The sequence below is a fragment of the Bufo gargarizans genome, chromosome 1 (genome assembly GCF_014858855.1).
Source record: "Bufo gargarizans isolate SCDJY-AF-19 chromosome 1, ASM1485885v1, whole genome shotgun sequence".
In the NCBI taxonomy this organism is placed as follows: Eukaryota; Metazoa; Chordata; class Amphibia; order Anura; family Bufonidae; genus Bufo; species Bufo gargarizans.
In genome coordinates this window covers 554,014,740-554,036,241 of record NC_058080.1, presented here as the reverse complement: position 1 = coordinate 554,036,241, position 21,502 = coordinate 554,014,740, and the positions used below count along the sequence as shown (strand labels likewise).

The 21,502-nt window shown below is 39.9% G+C and overlaps 1 protein-coding gene across 1 annotated transcript in view; it reads left to right on the top strand.

The window, feature by feature from the left end:
- The window catches only part of MMP17 (matrix metallopeptidase 17), a 177,947-nt gene that overhangs the window by 111,977 nt on the left and 44,468 nt on the right, over positions 1 to 21,502 (top strand). Inside the window, exon 2 of the mRNA XM_044290098.1 lies at positions 20,637 to 20,769. Within this exon, the coding sequence (XP_044146033.1) occupies positions 20,637 to 20,769 (133 nt within the window). The remainder of the gene's footprint in view (positions 1 to 20,636; positions 20,770 to 21,502) is intronic.

Here is a 21,502-nt window from a genome sequence, read left to right as displayed (position 1 = left end):
AACTGTGTCAGTTCATAAAATCTTTCACATGATTAAAAAAAAAAAAAGCCTTTTATCAGGGAAAATGACTTACCTCTTACTAATCATACGGAGAACTCAAGGGGAACAAAAAACAGGTTGCCTAAGATTCAGTATTTTTACAGAAACAGCAGCACTATTGTCCATTCACATAGACTGCAATGCAAGTGAATGAGATGAGCTGCAATACCATACACAGTCCATGGTCAAGAGTGTTTCTGTGTCTGGAAGAAAGCAGACCCATCTTACCGGGGCTCAGTAGACATGTAGAGTCAGTAGTGGCTCGTCATTTCTCTATGGTACACCAAGGAGATGTCCTTGTCTCTCTCCAATTCAGCTACATGGAGTAACTACTCTGAAAACAAAGACAGAAATCTATAGTATGTCCTGTTTGAATCCCTTTATGTCCAACTATTTTCTGCTATCATGTTTATATTGTAATTTTTCTATCTGATATATATGGAAGATCCAGTACGTATGATATAGTAGCTATGATTCACCCATGCAATGATTCAATTTGCTGCCCTATTCTCCTCTCTGACCAGATCTAAGCCGTGTTCTACTGCTAACATTTTAAGAGTTGCAGTTTTTCTCTTGTTTTAGAACAAAGCTGAAAGAAATATCTCCAATAAGTCAAAAAGATCCATATTCTGAAAATGGAATTTGACCAATTTCAGTAAAATGTATTTATTCTTCTAAAACTTTGGATGGGATAGTGATCCAGTATATATGATATAACAGAGCAGTGGCTATGCTTCACCCATGCAATTATGTAATTTTCTGCCTGAACCTTGTATCTTCATAACCTGGCCAAGAGAATTGCCTGCTGGAGCTTCCTGTCCAGCATAGCCGAATGTTTCCACATGCCCACCAGCCGCTTCCTGGCAAATATGATTGGATTTGCCGGATAAAAGCCTTTGCACACAAAGAGCTTCGGCAGGCTATTCTCTGCCGAAACAGCTGTCAGAGAGCTCTAACGCAGATGTAAAAGTAGCCTAACCCTTCCCTAGTTATACATCAGTTTGAGGCTATCATTCCCAGAAGTTTTTCACTTGAGATTGAGGGTGAGACCAGAAAGTGCAGTTTACAGCATGTGGTAAGTCATACCGACTTGAAGCAGCCAATGGCCACACAATTCTTCACAATGGGTGCGGCTACTAGATAGAGGCATGGCAACCCCCAAAAAAGTGTCCCGATCCTGAAAAGTTGGCAAGTATGATTTGCATGCAGTAGTGATGAGCGGGAGGTGCCATATTCGATTTCGCGATTTTTCGCGAATATTCAAATGAATATTTGTGTTATATTCGTCAAAATCGAATATTCGTAATTATTCCAATTATCGCGAATAATATGCGATTTAATTAATTGCATATTGCGATTATTTCTTTTGATAGTATAAGGCAACGTTCCTATGCTATTTGACTATGGCTAGGCTAATAAGTGTATTTTACGAAATTTCGTAATATTGCTCTAACTTCGTCTTTTAGAATATTACGAATATTCTAAAAGACGAAGTTAGAGCAATATTGCGAAATTTCGTAAAATACACATATAGATTGTAATTTAGCTAATATAGTGCTATAATCCTTTTTTTTCTCTATTTTTTTTGCCTCTTCTGAACTTAAGTTTTGTAAAATATGTACACTATTACAAAAATTACTATAGCAGTATATTAGCTAAATTACAGTCTATGTGTATTTTACGAAATTTCGTAATATTGCTCTAACTTCGTCTTTTAGAATATTCGTAATATTGCTCTAACTTCGTCTTTTAGAATATTCGTAATATTGCTCTAACTTCGTCTTTTAGAATTTTATGAATATTCTAAAAAACGAAGTTAGAGCAATATTAAGAATATACGTAAAAAGTTGAAATCGCAATGCGATTAATATAAATCGAAGTAATCGCATGGCGATTTCAACTTAGCACTGCTATATTCCATATTAGGCTAGAATTAACGAATATGGAATAAAGCAGTGTCAAGTTGAAATCGCAATTCGAATATTCGTGCTCAACACTAGCATGCAGTAACCATCCCCTCTGTATGGGGATGAACAATCGTTAATGTAAACATTTGTACTTCGTCGGCAGCACATCGGTTTGGATATATGGAATATATCAGGATCTGTTCAGGGTAAAAATGATGGTTTTGCATTTGAGTTGAATCTATTGCGTTGAGTATTTCAGTTTTTTTCTGTGTGGATGCAGTCGGTTTTAATGCATCTAGAAACCGTATCTTCAAATTCGGTCGGCACTGTCAGAGGGTCGGTTACCCTAATATCAAATAGAAGCAAAAGACCGGCACTCCAATATTGCTGATGCGGTGAGTTTATTGGTCACACATTACATTTCTGCAATATTGGAGTGTCGGTCTTTTGCTTCTATCTTCTAGAAACCATCAGTGATAAACACATTCCATCCAGATGCCTTATATTTTTCACGGAAGCCCCATTTACTTCTATGGAGTCAGAGCTCTTTGAGAAACGCACAATATAGAATATGCTGCGATTTTTCCTGAACGCAAAAATGATGTGTGAATAACTAAATGGTTCAGTCCGGATGCTATACGCTCGCTACACGCATCGTATCCGGATGTGTGAATCGTGTGAAATTAGCCTTATACAGTGTTACGAGCTGCCAACAAACAGGATTTTATTTGCTCCTTTTTTTGCCGGTACATTTACACGGTCCAATTACTGGGGACGAGCATTCAAAGGACTGTTCATTCCTGACAATTGTCTCGATAATCTGCCCATGTAAATGGGATCTGGCTCTATTCTCCTCTCTAACCTGATCTAAGCTTTGTTCTACCCCTAACATTTTCTGATTTACAGTTTTTCTATATCAGTTTAAGAAGAAAGCTGAAAGAAAAATCTGCCATAAGTCAAACAATTTCATATTCTGAAAATTGAATTTTGACCAATTACAGTAAAATTGTAAAACTTTGGATGAAATAATGAACATCCAGAATTCTGGTTCTTTCACATATGCGTAAACGAGGATATAAGTGGAGGAGTCAATTTCGGACTCAAAAAAATGCAGCTATGTGTCGTGATACAAGAAACAATATATAAAGGACTAAATTGATTAACATTCAACTGCATTTGTCAATCTGGATCACCATGGAAACTGTCAAAGACTTGTTGATAACAGAGAGCAAATGAAAATGGCATTTTCTTCTCCACAGACAACAGCAGGAACATTAGCGATGTACTACATAAATACCACTGGAATTTACTGGAAGGAAACAATTGTATTAAGATCATAACGACATAACATCACAAATAAATAATCTTAATGCGAAGCAGGGAAATCTGCGCTGATTACCCCAGAAATGCATTCTGCATAAGAACCTTAAGATATGGAATAAAGTTAACAGCTGGGGCCAGTCACAAGGGTTACATTTGACATTTCTCTGAGTAACTCCGTAAGCAATTGTCTTACTGCAAAATTAGAAAATAGCGAGAAACATTGTTATGTGTTAAATGAAACAAAGCTAGTGATTAGGAGGAACAATTATATAAAGATGAAAATGAGAAAGAAGGAAGAGAGCAACAAAGTTCTCATCAGAAATGATTTCTTAACTATATGAGAAGAAGACAAAAAAGATTAAGAAATGAAATGGTAATGATAAATGAAGGAGACCACCTGGAAGTATGACACAGACGAGGATCTCCATAACCTGTTTCCCCTTGCTATTGGGGGTCTCGGAGACACTACACTGTACCTAAGCCTATCCTATCATCACACCTATCGGGGGTGCACCAGTCATTTTGGGGGCAATTGCTTTGCACCTCTATAGGTCACTGGGTTGCCACTACTCCACTAACTTTCATATATCCCTATATCCCCCATGGATGTGCAATAGGCAAGTTATCTAAATAAAGAGGACAGTTCCTGGCAAAACAGTACAAAGTACGATTCCAGCCAAAGTCCTATCAGTGCCACTACTGTCTCTTTAAGGACTGCATACTATAATTTCTTTTGAAAAATATAGCAAAAAGGTCACTGCACGGGTTTGTAGATGCAGAATGCTTGATAACTTACCAAACATCTTCCATACAACTTGTATATAATGGTCAGAATGAGGAGGAATATTCAGGGAATGCCCCCCCCCCCCAACCAAAAACACTCAGTATGGAGATTAAAGACCAAGGAGTCTTTTCTGCCGATTATTTGCCTCACAGGAGCTATTTTAGGCCGGCTGCTCACACACAGAGGGTCCTTCCGTATTCCCACACAGTCACGTGTGCACATGACCAACTTTCAACTTCCATCTCTGATTTAAGACCTCTTCTCTCTTCTCCCAATGTTAGCTCATGGCCCACTGCTGAGGACAACACTGCCCCTGCTTCAGCATGAAACTCTGCCTCGACCTGTATAGCACTAACACCCCCTCCTAACTATAGGCAAAAACCAGGGGAAAACAAAGTCAAACACCTTAAAGTGGAGCAAGGCACCCCCTTTTACAAGGCACTGTGCTTTTGCTTTGCCAGTTAGTCACCCATCCCCCATCACATGTATATGCCGCACTAGCAGTGGCGTATCTTCAATGGGCGCAGAACACGCAACTGTTATGGGGCTACAGAGGCCAGGAGAGGGGGGCCCGGCTCTGAACGCCTTCATTTCCCAACAAGAAAACTGTGTTTTCATGCAGCCATTGCTGCTCAATTCAAAGAGATTATTTCAGCTTCTATTCCAGTAATTGGCAACTGTATACATTCCTATGCTGAGCTCCCCCTAGTGGTGGCTGCAGGCAGCCATATTTGTGATAGAAGGGAAGCAGAATTATCAATTTATTTTGCCAGTTGCCTGGTGTAAATACCTTAATAATTATGGTGTTCAGAAAGTTCATATTTATGAGTCACCTCTTCCACTTTTTCCAACAGAGAAGTGGGTGAGGTGAAGGGCGATTTATTATATTTATTTTTTTATTACAATTCAAAATTTGTTCTGCCTAATAAATAAAAAAATTAATTAATCAGAAATTGCAGATTTCCTTACTGGGAAACACAGTTGTCCATACTAAGTTTTCATATGAGGCCCTATTAGATCTGTAAGTAGAATGAAGTCCGGCTCTCAGATGGTTGGGTCGTCTGACCTGCTCTGCACATTTTCTGTGTTCACACCCTCCGAATATGCTGCAAAAAGTCAAATTGGATCCAGCGAGTAAAATCAAGAGATTTTTAGTCCATTAAAAATACAAGTGATAAATCCTCCTACATAACAATCAATGCATTTCAACCTTCAAAAGGTTTTCTTCATGGATTCATAGTATAACAATATTCAGCCACAGGTGTGTTACTGATTTAAATACAAGACGTGAGAACACATGACAGACCAGCAACTCAGCTGTAGAATAAATTATAGGTGATATTAACCCTTTATATTCATGCCACCGGCTGAAAGATAACACAATGTACATAATGATACAAAAACTATTAATAATGCAATAAAATATCTGTATGATAATTCATCCCATAAGGGATCCAAAAAGCTTCAATTTCTAAGAGCAATTTTTTTAAAATCTCCCCTCTTTTATGTAGTTTCACCTTTTCTATGCCAGTTATTTTAAGAAAAGCTACTCTGCTGTTGTGTTGTTCTACAAAATACTTGGATGCTCCAGAGATGTTCCGATTCTTGTTCTTAACTCCATTTAATGTGCGATTATCATATTACAAAAATCCAAAACCACCAGAGACTCATACATCTTATATGCAAATAATGCTTCAAAAAATGGAGGAGAGCAGGACGTAAACTCAGAAAACGCAAGAGGTGTGACCACATGCCAGCAACTCAAGAAGAGATGAATCATGTGCTAACATTCCAAGTCATAGATTTGTCTCCCTATGAATTTACTAAACATCAAACTGAAGTCCTAAATTTGGGATTATATTTTGCACCTACTAATAATCCCATTGTTTTTGGTATCATCAAGGACATTAATACATTTGTTAGAGATCTAACAATTAGGAGGCATTTTTTTGACAAACAAGATACAATTACTGATACAGATTTTACTCGAATGACAAATAATTTACACAGATTTTACTCAAATGCAACCTGTTAATATATATTGTGACACAGTGAAAGGTTTGGTCTGGGAAAACAGGTATTTTCCTCCCAGCATGTGCTGCTGGGCTGATTTACAGCCAGGTGAGGTCAAATACCGGACCGGATTTAAAATGCCCGTCTGGGTTTTGGAAGCACCTGGCTGTCCTTAAATAGGCAGCTGGGCTCAGAAGCCAGGTCTCTGTGTTGGGATCTGGGAGCCTGGTGTCTGGATGAAGGCTTGCTACCTGTTTGGCGTGAAAACAGGTTGGTGCTGCTGTCAGCAAGGACTCTTTGAGGCAGAACTGCCGCATGGTGTGAATTACCACCAACACCGCAAGGTGACTTTTTGTTTGAATATGACTGTTTGTTTTGTCACTTGCCTAAAGTGTGAATAAAACACTGAACTGTTTTGATCGAAAGAGCTTGTTGTTGCCTCTATACTGCGTCCGCTAATCCTGTTTACCAGAGCGAGTCCCCACAATATCAAGATATGGAATTTTTTGAACAGTTATCTGTTATAAATTTGGAAAAATTGGATGATGTGTCGCAACAATTAATTCCAAGTGTGAATATGTCCATGGATCTTAAAACAACTAATTGGGGATTCTACCCAATTCAATCAAGAGTTGAATCCATGGACAGATTCCAAACAGTCATGATCAGATAAATCAAGAATTTCTATTCTCAATGCGGCCGTCCATTACAACTTATCAACAACTACAAGACATGCATTATTACAATTACAAAATGAAACCTCTATCACCATTAAAATGGCTGATAAGGGGGGTGCTGTAGTTGTGATGGACATGCTACAGTATAAACAACAAATCATGAGTATGTTAGGTCAACCAGACATATATGAAATTTTAACTGATGATTCTTATAAAATATTATTAAAACAAAAACAATAGTATCTGAAGGTTTAGCATTGAAGATCATCAAAACAGAGTGATTTTTTTATGATTAGTGGACCTATTACACCTATAGTCTATGGGCTCCAGAAGGTACTTATGTACTATGTTACTATGTACATTTGATCTTATACAATTTATGTTAGAAGTCACAACATTTTTAATCAGGAATAATGTTTTTTTTTTATATATATATTTTTTTTAAACAATAACAAATGTAAACTCACATTCACTCACAATGTTAAATAACATGAAATTACATTTTTAGATCTTAAATTGCAGGGTATACCAGATCAAAAAATCATCACAGCTACATATAGAAAACCCATTTCGGGTAACACAGTTCTTCATGCAAATACTTATCATCTGAAACATACTTTAAAGGCTATTCCCACATGTGAATTAATTAGAGCTAAACGTAATTGCAGCACTGAAGAAACGTACCAATCTGAAGTGAGCACTAAACAAAACACACTGGCATTGGATGTTAGAACAGGCCAATGCCAGAGTAAATAAAATGATGCGACAAGAGCTTTAAACAAAAGAACGGAATAGAAATATCAATAAATCCATACCGACAGTTACCTTACAGTATACTATCAAGTACGCACTTTATTTCATAAATATATACCAATACTCTATGAGGATGAAAGATTACATCAGATTACATCTGAGGGCTATAGAGTATCTTATAGGAAGGCCCCAATAGGTCAAAAAAATCACACCCAGCAACTTAAAAACTGATATTGCAAAACCAACAACATGGCTTTCCCATTTAGGTTTTTGCCCTTGTGGTAATCACCCATGCAAAACTTGCACTTATGTTAATTCAACAAAGGAAATTTCACATACTCAAAAAGTAATAAAATATAAAATAAAAATGATATAAACTGTAATACGGAAGGTGTCATCTACATGATTACATGCACACATTGTAATTTAGTATATATAGGTAGCACTACTAGGAAATTGAAGGTACGGTTTCTTGAACATCTAAATGATATCACCAACAAGAACAAGAATCTTAACATCTCTGGAGCATCCAAGCATTTTGTAGAACAACACAACAGCAGAGTAGCTTCTCTTAATATAACTGGTATAGAAAAAGTGAAACTACATAAAAGAGGGGAGATTTTAAAAAATTGCCCTTAGAAATGGAGGCTTTTTGGATCTTTACTCTGAATTCAGTTTTTCCTTATGGGATGAATTATAATACAGATATTTTATTGCATTATTAATAGTTTTTGTATTATTATGTAGATTGTGTTATCTTTCAACCAGTGGCATGAATATAAAGGGTTAATATCACCTATAACTTATTCCACAGCTGAGTTGCTGGTCTGTCATGTGATCTCACACCTTGTATTTAAAGGGAATCTGTCACCCGCTTTTACCATTTTAAGCTGTCACCATCGTCATGTTCACTAAAGTACCTTATTTCCAGCAGTCTTCTTTTTACTTTATTTCGTTTTCTCCTTTTGATATAAAAGCGCTTTTTGTGATATGCTAATGAGGCTCCAAGGGGCGTTTTTTCTCCTCTCTGGTGCCCAGTGACGCCCCCCTGCAGTGCCCAGCCCGCCTTAATTTGAATCCCAAGAACGCCTCCTGATCCTCAAATAATCTCCCACAGCCCCGGCAAACGGTTCCGCCCCCTCCCCACGTCGTCTACCTTCTAGAAACGCCCCGTCCTTCTTCCTGTCGGCAGCCAGAAAACTCGCAGCAGACGCGGCACTGCGTGATCATCAAGCTCCTGAGGGCAACAGCCTCAAAAGTCTTACTGGGCATGCGCCGAGCCCAGTGATGTAACTGAGCGCTGTTGCCCTGAGGAAGTTGATGATCGCGCAGGTGGTACTGCGCCTGCGCAAGTTTTCTGGCCGCTGACAGGAAGGACGGGGCATTTCTAGAAGGTAGACTATGACGTGGGGAGGGGGCGGAACCTTTTGCCGGGGCTGTGGGAGGTTATTTGAGGATCAGGAGGCGTTCCTGAACATGGCGATGGTGACAGCTTAAAATGGTAAAAGCAGGTGACAGATTCCCTTTAAATCAGTAACACACCTGTGGCTGAATATTGTTATACTATGAATCCATGAAGAAAACCTTTTGAAGGTTGAAACGCGTTGATTGTTATGTAGGAGGATTTATCACTTGTATTTTAAATGGAAGAAATAAATATCTCTTGATTTTACTCGCTGGATCCAATTGGACTCTCGGGCCCACTGGCACCCCCTTCCCTCCACACACTCACACATACTCTCACAGCTACACCTTTAAATGTTACTGTGAATGTCGCAGTTAAAGAGAGCAGCATTACTAGCGAAACAGAAAAATGATTTGCCGATCTCAGAAGACTTTGGAAACATAGAGATGTATTACAAGTAGATGTTAAGAAATGTTTCAAATGGACATAACATTATGCTGAACATGGATTTAGTGAGTTCTAGATTGCAAATCGGCTAGGTGAAAATCAGCAGCCTGGATGGGTTATTAGATTCTTATCTGCCATCAAATGCAGTGTTCCTGTGATATGCATTCACAATTGGCTATGCATCAGTCCTTTCACCAGAGTTCTTAGAAGCAAACATACTATGCAAATATGAGAATCATTGTGATGTATAATACTTATCATTCCGCTAGTCCCAGGAGCCAGCTGCACAGAGACGTCTCAGGGTAAAAAGACTGGTTGAAATTATTCTCTAACTTCAGGAATGTTCTACTTACTTATCACTATCTTACCATACAAAATACATTTATATTCCCAGAAAACTAAGCCTGTTGACACCCATCAGTCATTCTGTTCATTTTGTATATTCATTACGTAGCCTAAATGTGTTCTGTGATAAATGTATAAAATGTATTGGCAATCCGGGACTGTAAATCTCTAAAATGCTTGCAGGGTAAAGGTACTGAGGTAATGCCATTAGGTGATTTATGCTTAGCATTACATTTGCATTTTTATCTATGTACAGCCTATATGCTGTTTGTGCTCTCTGAAATGAAATCACCAACACAACTCTACCCAATGTCAGACTGGGGTGCCTAGGGCCCACCAGTAAAATGTATTTTGGGGGCCCATCGTACGGATACATTCAAATATTACCTGCTCACACAGCAGCGCGATGCTACCAGATGAATGAATATGGGGGTCCCTGCAGGAACTTTGAGAAGGTAGGTCCTGGGGAGAAGAGGACATTGGCTAGCTTTCCTCTATACCTAGAAGTCATCTCAGCTCTGATCGTGTCTATAATAATATCTAGGGAGTTTCTTTAATAATCTAGCAAGCTTTTTATATGAACACAGGCTGGTTGAGGTGCTGTACATTGACTATATATGTAGTGCAGTAAGTCTACTGTGTTATGTGCCACTTGAGCAGGGGTGGGAGACTAGGGGCCCATCGGATGATTCACCTGTACCCCTGTGGGCCAGTCTGAGCCTGACTCTACCCTGCCCATCTAGAAAAGTGTTATGGAAGTGGACCCTTAAATCCACATTTTACCAACTACTAGGGTCCAAGTGTGACTATAGCCTTGTCATTCCTATAGTAAAACCAATGATGAAGGTCAAAAGAAGGCGAGGCCCCCTGCCAATGGCTAGACAAGCTCCCCTAGGTTATGTTCACAGCTGCCTTTTTTTCTGATAAAACAAAAGACAGCAGTGCCGGATCTGTCATATGATGGGCACCCAACACACCCCTCAAACTATGAGGTGGCCCCTTAGGACTCTGTCAGGGACTATGTATTTAACCAGGCAAAATTAAGCAAAAGCAGGGAATTCAGAATGTTTCCTTCCTAACTTGATTCCTTGTCACTCAGCAGTGATTCAGCCTGTAATGTTTGCGTCTGTGACATTCATCTATGTATAAATGGTAATATCATACAGAAGAATCATCCTTCGATCAGTAGCACACCTTGTCCTGCCTTCCATCCTCAATAAAACGGGGCCATCTACTAATATCCCTAAGAGCCTGCATATCGTAAAGTAAACCCTGTCCTTCTAAATGTCCCTCTCTCCGGCTTCATGGTAATTCAACTGTTCCCTTCACTGAGCAATTCTACCAGCAACTAAACTGTCATAAAAACCGTTCCTGTGGATTACGAAATAGTCCAACAGTCAAACGGTGCGCTCACGTCCTACATAAATGTTATTTCAGACATGAGGTGACAGGTAGAAGTAAAAGGTGATCAGTCAGCGACTTGCATGTCATAACTGATTGTCTTTGTGTACTGGGAACCCAGTGCTCCCATCTGTCATGAGAAGTGAATGAAAGCGGCTGCCCTGGATCCTGGGAATCCTTAGTGCTTCCTGATGTTACACTTGACCCCAAGCAGCCATTTCTCTGCAGCAGAAACCGTTGTCAGATCAGAGCACAGAGACCTTTACCTGGTACACAGGGTTCCACACATAATATAGTGTGTAGAAAGAAAAAGGGTTTGCTGACTTACACTTTAAATAGGTTTTCCTGTTTGTTTGTATTTTCATTTCTGCCCCTGCCTGCAGAAGCTGTGGAATAACCCATACTTATTTGCCCCCCACCTCTCTGTTCCGGCTCCGTGACTCTCTTCACTGTTCTTCTGGTCGCTATCTTTAAACGGGTTGGCCACTTTCTGGCTACTTTTGACCAATGTGCATGTAAGATGTGCTGTTTTCTTTATTTCATAAATCATGTCCCCTGGTTAGGTAAATCTTCCGTGTGGTCCACAAAGTGGTCTTGTCCATAAGATGGCCGATGAAAGGTCATGTGACCAGGCAACAATAACTCCAGACACATTAGTCAGTCTCCTCCACTCAAATATATCACATCTGCCATCTGCACTTGCAATTTTGAGATCTTAGTGCAGGTGTAATGTATTTGAATGGAGGAGACAGTAATTTTGCTGTTCACATGACCCTTCATCAGCAGCCATTTTATGGACAAGGCCTCTGTGTGGACAGCACAAAGGATTTGGCCAACAAGGCTGAATACCTTATGAAATATAGAAAATGCCACAGAATATCAACAAAGACTATGTTAGTAAATGTCATATAATCATCTAACATACACATTGCTCAAGAGTAGCCGGAAAGTGGCCTTTAAACTTTCAGATGGACAGTCATGTGCACTGCAGCAGCTAATGGCAGGACTCACCGGTGACATGTCCCCAAGCAGCACGTCACTGATGAGTCATGGGACGCGTGGGGATAAGTCAGCGCTGATAACAGTCAACCCTTTAAAAGAAACTACCTTAAATTAATTATGTTATCCAATCAGATGTCTGCAGCTATATAGTTGCATTTTGCATTTTGGTTCATACAGAATTAACAAATCTCAGTTACACAGGGAATGTGTCATCAGCAAATTTTAGAATTTGTTTCAAGTTTTCCATGTCACTATCTATATTTTTTTTAAATGCTAAATTTCTGTAATGTTCACACTGGCCACTAAGCTTAATGCTGTCCCTTCCTGGTCTGTAGTGGTCACTTGTCAGCAGTCATCTCATCATCACAGGCAGGATTAGAATGACAGGTAACTCCTCTGTATAGATAACACATTCAGAATAGGTGATTGTCACAACTTATTTACTCCTTCCTCCCTGCACAATGACCTCTGCACAGGTCACATGACAAGTCAATGAGGTCCATTGTGATTATGGCCCATGTGGCTGCCAGAAAGCATATCTCTAAACAGGATGTCCTGACCTTAGTGGAGAGTGAGAAAACGGCATGATTTTAGGATTATTTATTTTAAATATGGATGGTGACATTAAATTGAAAAATCTAAAATGTAAAAAAAAAGTTGAACATAAAAACTTGATTTACATAAATAATCCTAGTCTTTTTCAATTGATGGCTAATTACATGCAATTAGTTAAAACTCAAAACATTTCTATCCCTGAGATGTATAAGAAAGCCTACATATGTATGAACAAACAGGGAATCTAGTGCAGTCAACATATTAAAACTGCGGCTTTATGGCTCCAGTCTATGCAAGTTATGTGATAAAAAAAATGGCTGCCTTCCTTCAGGAACCATGCCACCCTTGTCCATGGCGTATGTGGTATAGGAGCTCTGATCCATTCACTTGAAGCCTATGGAAAGCGATGGGCTGTGTCTGGAAGAAAGAAGCCATAGTTATCGAACCTCACACAGGTCACGCAGTTTTTCATGTAAAATTCGGTAATTGTGCAGATAACGGGCATAATCGATAGAATGGAAGAGTCATACATTTAGCATTGGTTTTTACAGGATAATAATGTCAATCACATAACAGTTCTGTGTATGTATCATAACCTCCATAGTCATCCCCCCCAGTGCAGAACACTGATGTACAGAGGGGAGCGTTCGTTATAACGGGAACTGGTTCAGTGCCCTTGGATTCTAATTTTGTTTTTTGGAATATGCATTTAACATTTATCTTTATGTTGACACTAAAACCAAAAAGCGAAGGCGGAAATATTCCAAGTAAATCATTCTGAAGTGTAAGAATCTTTGGTCGAGTCAGTAGAAGGGCAGATACAAGAGAACAGGATATTTTATGTGAGATGAAAGGGTATTCAAAAGCTTTCTGTAATACAAATTTTTGTTGTATTTATTATGGAAAGGGAGGAATCAAAGAACCTCCAGGGACTGCAGCGTGTCCCCCGTCAGCTGTGCTGGAAATAAAACTGAGATTTGTGGTGTAACTGCAGTGACATCAACCCTTCATCCACACGGTGCTACATTGGAGGCATCTGCAGTGTCCAACGTTTTACTTAAAGGCTATGGACACCTTCAGGGCATATTTTTTTTATGATTGCATTTTACTCATTTTTCAATTAGTCGTTATGAAAGATTTTCAGCAGTTTTGTTGATACAGGGGTTAAAAATAAGACTGATTGTAGAGTACCACTTCTCCCTGCTGACAGGCTCATGTGAAGCCTTATCTCTGATGTCCTGACCTCATAAACATTCATTACAGCTAAACTTTTAAGAATATGGCTTAAATGAGTGTTTATGAGGTCAGGAGATCAGAGATAAAGCTTTACATGATCTATCAGCTGACAGGACTCAGAAGCAATAGTCTGCAAACAAACAGATTTTTAACACCTGTATCCCCAAAACTGCTGAAAATGTATAATAAAGACCAATTGAAAAGATTATTTTAATCCCAAAATAAGTAAAATTCAATTATAAAAAAATTGCCTCGAAGGTGTCATAGCCTTTAGTCAGATTCAGCCATTAATAGTACAGCTATCTTACACATCCATTTCTTCCTTTATGGAGGGGATAACTTCTGTCATTTCAAGGCTCCCATCCTGCTGCTTGTCGCTCTCTGATCTTCCTAGCCTCTACCTTTCAATTTCAGCATTTTCCTCCTTTTAATCTCTACAATACACATATTTCTCTCACCATAGCGTGAAAACGATCCGTCTTTTTCACATATTCTACTTCTGCTTCGTTTAATCTGAATAAATCAATGGATCAGTAAAATCAGATTCTTCTGAATCTTTCACTTCAGTCCAACATCTCCACCTTCTGTTCTCTTTAAAGGGAACATGTCACATGCTTTATGCTGCCATTACTAAAGCAGGCATAGATTTGGGGGGTTCTATCTCTTTTTACTGAGAGCGCTTTCGTCCTGAGGAGACTTATAGGCCATACATGCTTCTGGAATTCCTCCATGGAATTCTGGGAAGAAAGGGATGCAAATGAGCTCTTAACAAGCTCTACCTCTGATGCCACCAGATGTAAGGCAGCTATAATATAAGTCAATGTTCAATAATTTTGATAAGCCTTGAGACATGACTCTGATCATAAATAAGCCAGCACCACTGCAGATGAGATCCTGGCTTATTTATTATCCGAGTCATGTCTCAAGACTTATTTTAAGAGATGAACATTGACTTATAGGATAGCTGCCTTACATCTGGTGGCATTAGAGGCAGAGCTCGATAAGAGCTCATTTGCACCCCTTCTATTTTGAAGGAGGCCTAAATTAATGTGCTGATATGAGGTGGTTGCTGAAGACTTACAGTCTAATGCTGGCAGAGCACCCCTGGGAAGAGTCACAGACTGCCAGAGAAGAGTCCAGCTTATTCATTAGCTCCTCTCTCCCCACCCACCAATGACTGACAGTTCTATCATTAGTTTTCTCCCTAGGAGAGAACTGTCAATCATCGTCAGGTGGGATCTCATGAACAAGCTGGACTCTTCTCTGGTAGCACATGACTCTTCCCAGGTGCACACTGCTAACATTAAAATAAATACTCAACAACCACCTCATATTAGCACCTGAATGACTGAATGCACTCATGACGGCAGTATAAAGGATGCTGGGGCTACACAGCAGTAGGCAGTGTGTAACAGTTACGTGTAATCATGCTACACATTGTCCCATGAAGTCACATGAGCAATTTACACATCTTGACTCAACACATTAAGTAAACAATCCCAAGAAAATATTAAAGGGAACCTGTCATCAACTTTATGCTGATCTCACTGAGCGCAGCATAAATTAGTGACAGAAATGCTAATCTCAGCGGTGTGTCACTTATGAGCTAAATGTCAGTGGTTGCTGAGAACCAGCCTCATAATCATTGCAGCCCAGGCCTGGAAAAGAGTCAAATCTACCTGAGAAGAGTCATGGTTATTCCTAATCTCCTGCTCTCTCCCCGACCATCTGCTGATGATTGGCAGTTCTCTCCTAGAGAGAAAGGGAGAAAACTAGGTAGAAGACTCAGTCATCACCAGGTGGGCAGGAGAGCAGGGACTTATGAATAACCAGGACTCTTCTCAGTTGGCTGTGACTCTTTTCCAGGCCCAGTCTGCAATGATTGTGATGCTGGTTCTCGGCAACCGCTTACTTTTAACTTCTAAATGACAGACCCCTAAAATCAACTCTCCTGCCTCTACTTTATTCTGCCGTTAGTATGGACAGCATAAAGATGATGACAGGTTCCCTTTAATGTACTTTTTCAATGGCCTTTGTGTCATGATACCACGGTGACACATGATATCCCACTCAAGTTTAGATCTGCTATATCTGTACATGCATATATAATGTATTTTTTTTTTATATAACTATACATTACAGCCTGAATAGAATAATACAATTGCATACTACCATCACATGATGCAGCACCATGTCACAGCAGCATGCAATTTCAATATTTCTGTGGGGGATCACAGTCAAAAAGTATTGTTCATACTTCTGTGGTTTACCTTTAGTGGAAGAACACATATTTTAAAAGTTGGTAGGAAAGAGGTGCTATCATGGGTGGAACAAATGGTAGCCAACTGGGAGAATGGGGTAATTCATAGAAACAATGCTCCTTTTTCTTTGGGGGGCACAGCGTCCCAGTAGTTGATAATGCTGTCATTCCCAGGGTCAGATGAGCGCTTCCCTGTAATTCAATCAATGACTGTCTATGTCACATATACAGTATCACATTAAACTTCAGGAACCAAAGGTGACAAGTCACATACTAGACACTGCCTTGGGCATCATGAGAGCTTGTTCCGGTTCTGGTGGCAAGGTTTAATATTTGCCCTCTGTTCCTGTCCAATTAGGAACATTTTAGGGTGGAATTTAATAGTCCGTGTGCCTAGAGTCCTAGACTGAAATCTACAACAGCTGCCAGATTGAAATCTAGCAGAACAGGGGTCAGTACAGAGACCTCTCCCGTCACCTCTTTATACCAAGGACTGTGACGAGGGGACATCCTCTGCGTCTGGAGGAAAGAAGGTTTGTACACAAACATAGAAGAGGATTCTTTACAGTAAGAGCAGTGAGACTATGGAGCTCTCTGCCTGAGGAGGTGGTGATGGTAAGTACAATAAAAGGAATCCAAGAGGGGCCTGGACGTATTTCTGGAGCATAATAATATTACAGGCTATAGCTACTAGATGCACAGTTATCCGATTGCCTGATTGGAGTCGGGGAGAATTTTCTTTTCCCCTAAAATGAGGAAAATTGGCTTCTACCATAAGTTTTTTTTTGCCTTCCTCTGGATCAACTTGCAGGATGACAGGCCGAACTGGATGGACAAATGTCTTGTTTTTTCAGCCGAACAAACTATGTTACTATGTAATTGGAATAATGAATGGGGAAAAACAGTGTCATGAACTGTATGATGTCTGATTTCAATGACAGATTCAGGAATTGTGAGGCTTGGAAATGGAAGTCTAAGGCCCCTTTCATACAAGCGAGAATTCCCCACGGGTGCAATTCATTTCAATGGTGCTGTGTACATGAGCGATGTTTTTCACGCATCACTTGTGTGTTGGGTAAAAATCGCAGCATGTTCTATATTCAGCGTTTTTCACGCAACGCAGGCCTCATAGAAGTGAATGGGGCTGCGTGAAAATCGCATTGCCTCCGCAAGCAAGTGCAGATGCTATGTGATTTTCATGGATGGTTGCTAAGGAGATGATGTGGAGGTCCATTCACTTTATTATTTCCCAATATAACATGGTTCTTTAATACAGATCTGTAAGTAAAATGTCCCTTGAGGGTTAAAAATTAATTTTAAAAAATGACTCACCTCATCCACTTGATCAAGTGGATGAGGTGAGTAATTTTTTTATTATTTTTTTAACCCTCAAGGGACATTTTACTTAGCATTCTGTATTAAAGAACCATGTTATAATGGGAAATAATAAAATCTACAGAACACCTAACCCAAACCTGACCTTCAGTGAAGAAGTCCGAGTTCGGGTCTGGGTACCACATTCAGTTTTTTATCACGTGTGTGCAAAACGCATTAAAACACTATGCACTTGCGCGGAAAAAACTGAACAACACAATCGCAGACAAAACTGACTGAAATTGCACCCGCAACTGGTTTCCCACAATGCACCCGCAACGCATCCTGACAAAATCCGTGAAACCCGTGTGAAAGGGGCCTGAAGCTGATGAACAATTACAAGATATTTAAAAACCTTTTATATTTTAAAGTAGATAATCTTTAAAAACAAAAACAAAAAAAAAACAGGTACAAGACTGTAGATCCTACGAATGCTTGTTCTGGATAATCTGCGCGTGTAAAGGTGCAGCCAATCACCCAATGAATGAGTGAAACGCTCGTTCATCTGGTGTAACATTTATTCATGCAGGCAACTAAATTATTGTTTCTGGGCAGCAGATCTTAACATCTAAACAACCATCTGCAGTCCAGAAGCAATGCAGCTGTATGGGGAAGAGCGATCGCAATAGCGACCCCTCGTCCTCATACTGTGAAGGTGACTGCTGCATGAGGCCGATTGTCAAGAAGGAAGAGTTCCTTCTCGACAGTCGGCTACTTGTTCAGTGAAGGAGACCTATGCATTTACATGCAGCGATCTCCTTCACAGTATGAGGATGAAGGATCACTATAGCAATCCCTCTTCCCCAAACAGAATCATGGTTTCAGGGCGGCAGCTTCCTGTTTAGACAGCACAATCTGCTGCCTAGAAACGATGACTGGGGTGCCTGCGCAAACTACAGGATCACCCGATGAATGAGAGTTTTGCTTGTTCATCAGGTGATCAGCGGCACATTTACACCGACAGATTATCGGTAACGAGTCGTTCTGGACGACTATTGGTTCATCTAAATCCACCTTAACTTTCTACCACCCATTGGTTGGCTTACCTTTGCATTTTAGGCATGACCCCTTGCCTGATAAGCTATGCCCCCTTGAAGGCAAGGCGCAGTGGATTAGTCTTTTCAGCTTAATTCCTTCACATATATGTTTAAAATGTGATACATCAAATTGCACTAGAAGCGTCAAATTCAAGCGCAGAATTCAAGCACAGCCACAGTTAAATATGGACCGGTGTATATTTCTACATGAGTATATTTTATTATCAGCTTAAAGGGGTTTTCTATAACTTAGGGTACTTTCACACTAGCGGCAGGACGGATAATGGGGACGGGGCGGATTATTATTACTGATATGCGGATGGAAGTTTTAAATACCGCTCTTATCAATTTTTCGATCTGAATAATTACAGTGTGTGTGTCTGAAGAAACATTGAAGAAATGCAAACATATATTCTCTAAGCCCACATATTAACATTTTCCCTTTAAAGGCATGCTACAATTTTTTTTTTAAATTGCAGCTTTTCTAAATACATATATACAATGTAAAGGGGTTGTCTCACTTCAGCAAATAGCATTTATCACGTAGAGAAAGTTAATACAAGGCACTTACTAATGTACTGTGATTGTCCATATTGCTTCCTTTGCTGGCTGGATTAATTTTTCCATCACATTATACACTGCTAGTTTCTATGGTTATGACCACCCTGTAATCCATCAGTGGTGGTCGTGCTTGCACACTATAGGAAAAAGCGCTGGCCTCTCTGGTGGCCGGGACTATGGGAATGCACAGAGGCCGGTGCTTTTTCCTATAGTGTGCAAGCACGACCACCGTTTCTGGATTGCAGTGTGGTCGTAACCATGTAAACAATCAGTGTATAATGTGATGGAAAAATTAATCCAGCCAGCAAAGGAGGCAATATGGACAATCACAATGCACTAGTAAGTGCCTTGTATTAACTTTCTCTACATAAGAAATGCCACTTGCTGAAGTGGAGACGACCCCTTTAATGGACATAATTTAAAAATGATTCTGTTTTTTATTCAGTCTACTTCTTATAAAAGGATTTTCGATCTGCAAGTAAAATCACTACGCTCTTCTGTAGCATATTAGCAAGTCCATTGGAAAGCACAGGCAATTCCAAATATTCTGATATTCAGCTCACCCCTGGCTATACTTAGTGATTCAAATATTAAGGAATCATTTATATGCATGTTCCATTATAACATTTAGTGATCTGCCCGGCTTCAATAGCTCCCTTCAAAATCCTGTGAATTCTTGTGTTGGTGCCCAGAATGTCATCTTAGTCAGACGTTAGATAAAGGTTCTGGGACTATAGAGAGATGTGGACATGACAGCAGCAGAATGACATTTGTTTCCAATCTTCTTCACATAAGGAATAAAATATACAATAAATGAGCGAAGGAAGCGCCATTAAAAATCTGACAGCCGCTTTTCTTATTGCCGTCGGTAAAATCCAGGGGCCATTTTCAGAGCTTTGGAGTCTGTATTCTGTCATTGGAGAGAGGAAAGGGCTAATGGCATCACAGCAGCCCCTTCCATCTCTCTATTGACAGACTACAGACGCCATAAACAATGCCTAACTCTGTTAACTCCGCTGGGAAGAATTGGATTTTCCAGCGCTGGCTCTTCAATTTTCCCCAACTAGCTCCTCTTATAAAGGGAACGATCAGCTAATAGATACATAAGAGAATAGCGGTAAAGGCAGGTTGCTAATGGTGAAGCTTTACTTCCAGTTCCAGCTATTTCTTTGCTTATCCTTCCCAATGCTTTACTTACCTGCAAGCTTGGGGCAATAAATAACTAGGTCAGGCATGGCCAACCTGCGGCCCTCCAGCTGTTGTAAAACTACAACTCCCATCAGGCCCTGCTGTAGGCTGATAGCTGTAGGTAGTTTGGGCATGCTGGGAGTTGTAGTTTTGCAACAGCTGGAGAGCCTCAGGTTGGCCATCCCTGAACTAGGTCGATAACTAGATACCGATATCCTGCGTAATGTCTACACAATTTATAAGAAATCTGTATTTTTCATCTACTTCTGATATGATTGCTCTGTGTGGTAGCCTTTTAATTTTTTCTCTCTGTAATCCATCTCCTGCAGGACTGGTTGACTAGATTCGGCTATCTGCCTCCACCCGATCCAGTTACAGGACAGCTGCAGACACAGGAAGAGTTGTCCAAAGCAATCAAGGCAATGCAAGAGTTTGGTGGGCTAAAGCCTACTGGAATACTAGGTACAAATGAATATATATATATAGTGATTGAAATGTCTCCATGCATAGGGAACCATCGCTTTATGGAGAAATTGGTTTTCCATGGTAGTTGAAATTGATTGAAATAGTTTAATCTCTTGGAGAACATGTGTAAACACATCTTGTGAGGGCATCTTTGAGGTGGTCAAGCATGTGCACTGAGCTCCATTTAAAGTCTATGGGACTGCCAAAGATAGTGATGAGCTCCCATCGATCAGACACCACTCACCTATCTTTTGGATAGGGTGTAGGTTAACATTCTGGGACAACCCCTTTAAATAGACTCTGCAGTGGTTCTCTGTACCCTGTCCTACCTCTTCTGCTGACTTCATCATTTTTTATTAGTAAGAATACTGGCTAGATGGAGCTGCGTCTCTTTTGACTGCTTGCTCTGTATTTAGGTTCCAGTGTAAGGCCTGTTTCACACTTGTGTTGTTGTTTTCCGGTATTGAGATCCGGCAGAGGATCTCAATATCGGAAAAGATAAATAAATTACATTTAGTCCCCATCATTCTGAATGGACAGAGATCCATTCAGGATGCATCAGGATGTCTTCTGTTCCGTCAGCATTCCGTTTTGTGACTGGACACAAAACTGCTGCAAGCTGCGGTTTTCTGTCCTGTCATAAAAACGAAAAAAACAAAACGGATCCTTCACTGAAAACAATGTAAGTCAATGGTGACGGATCGGTTATTTTAGGAGCCTAAAAAAACAG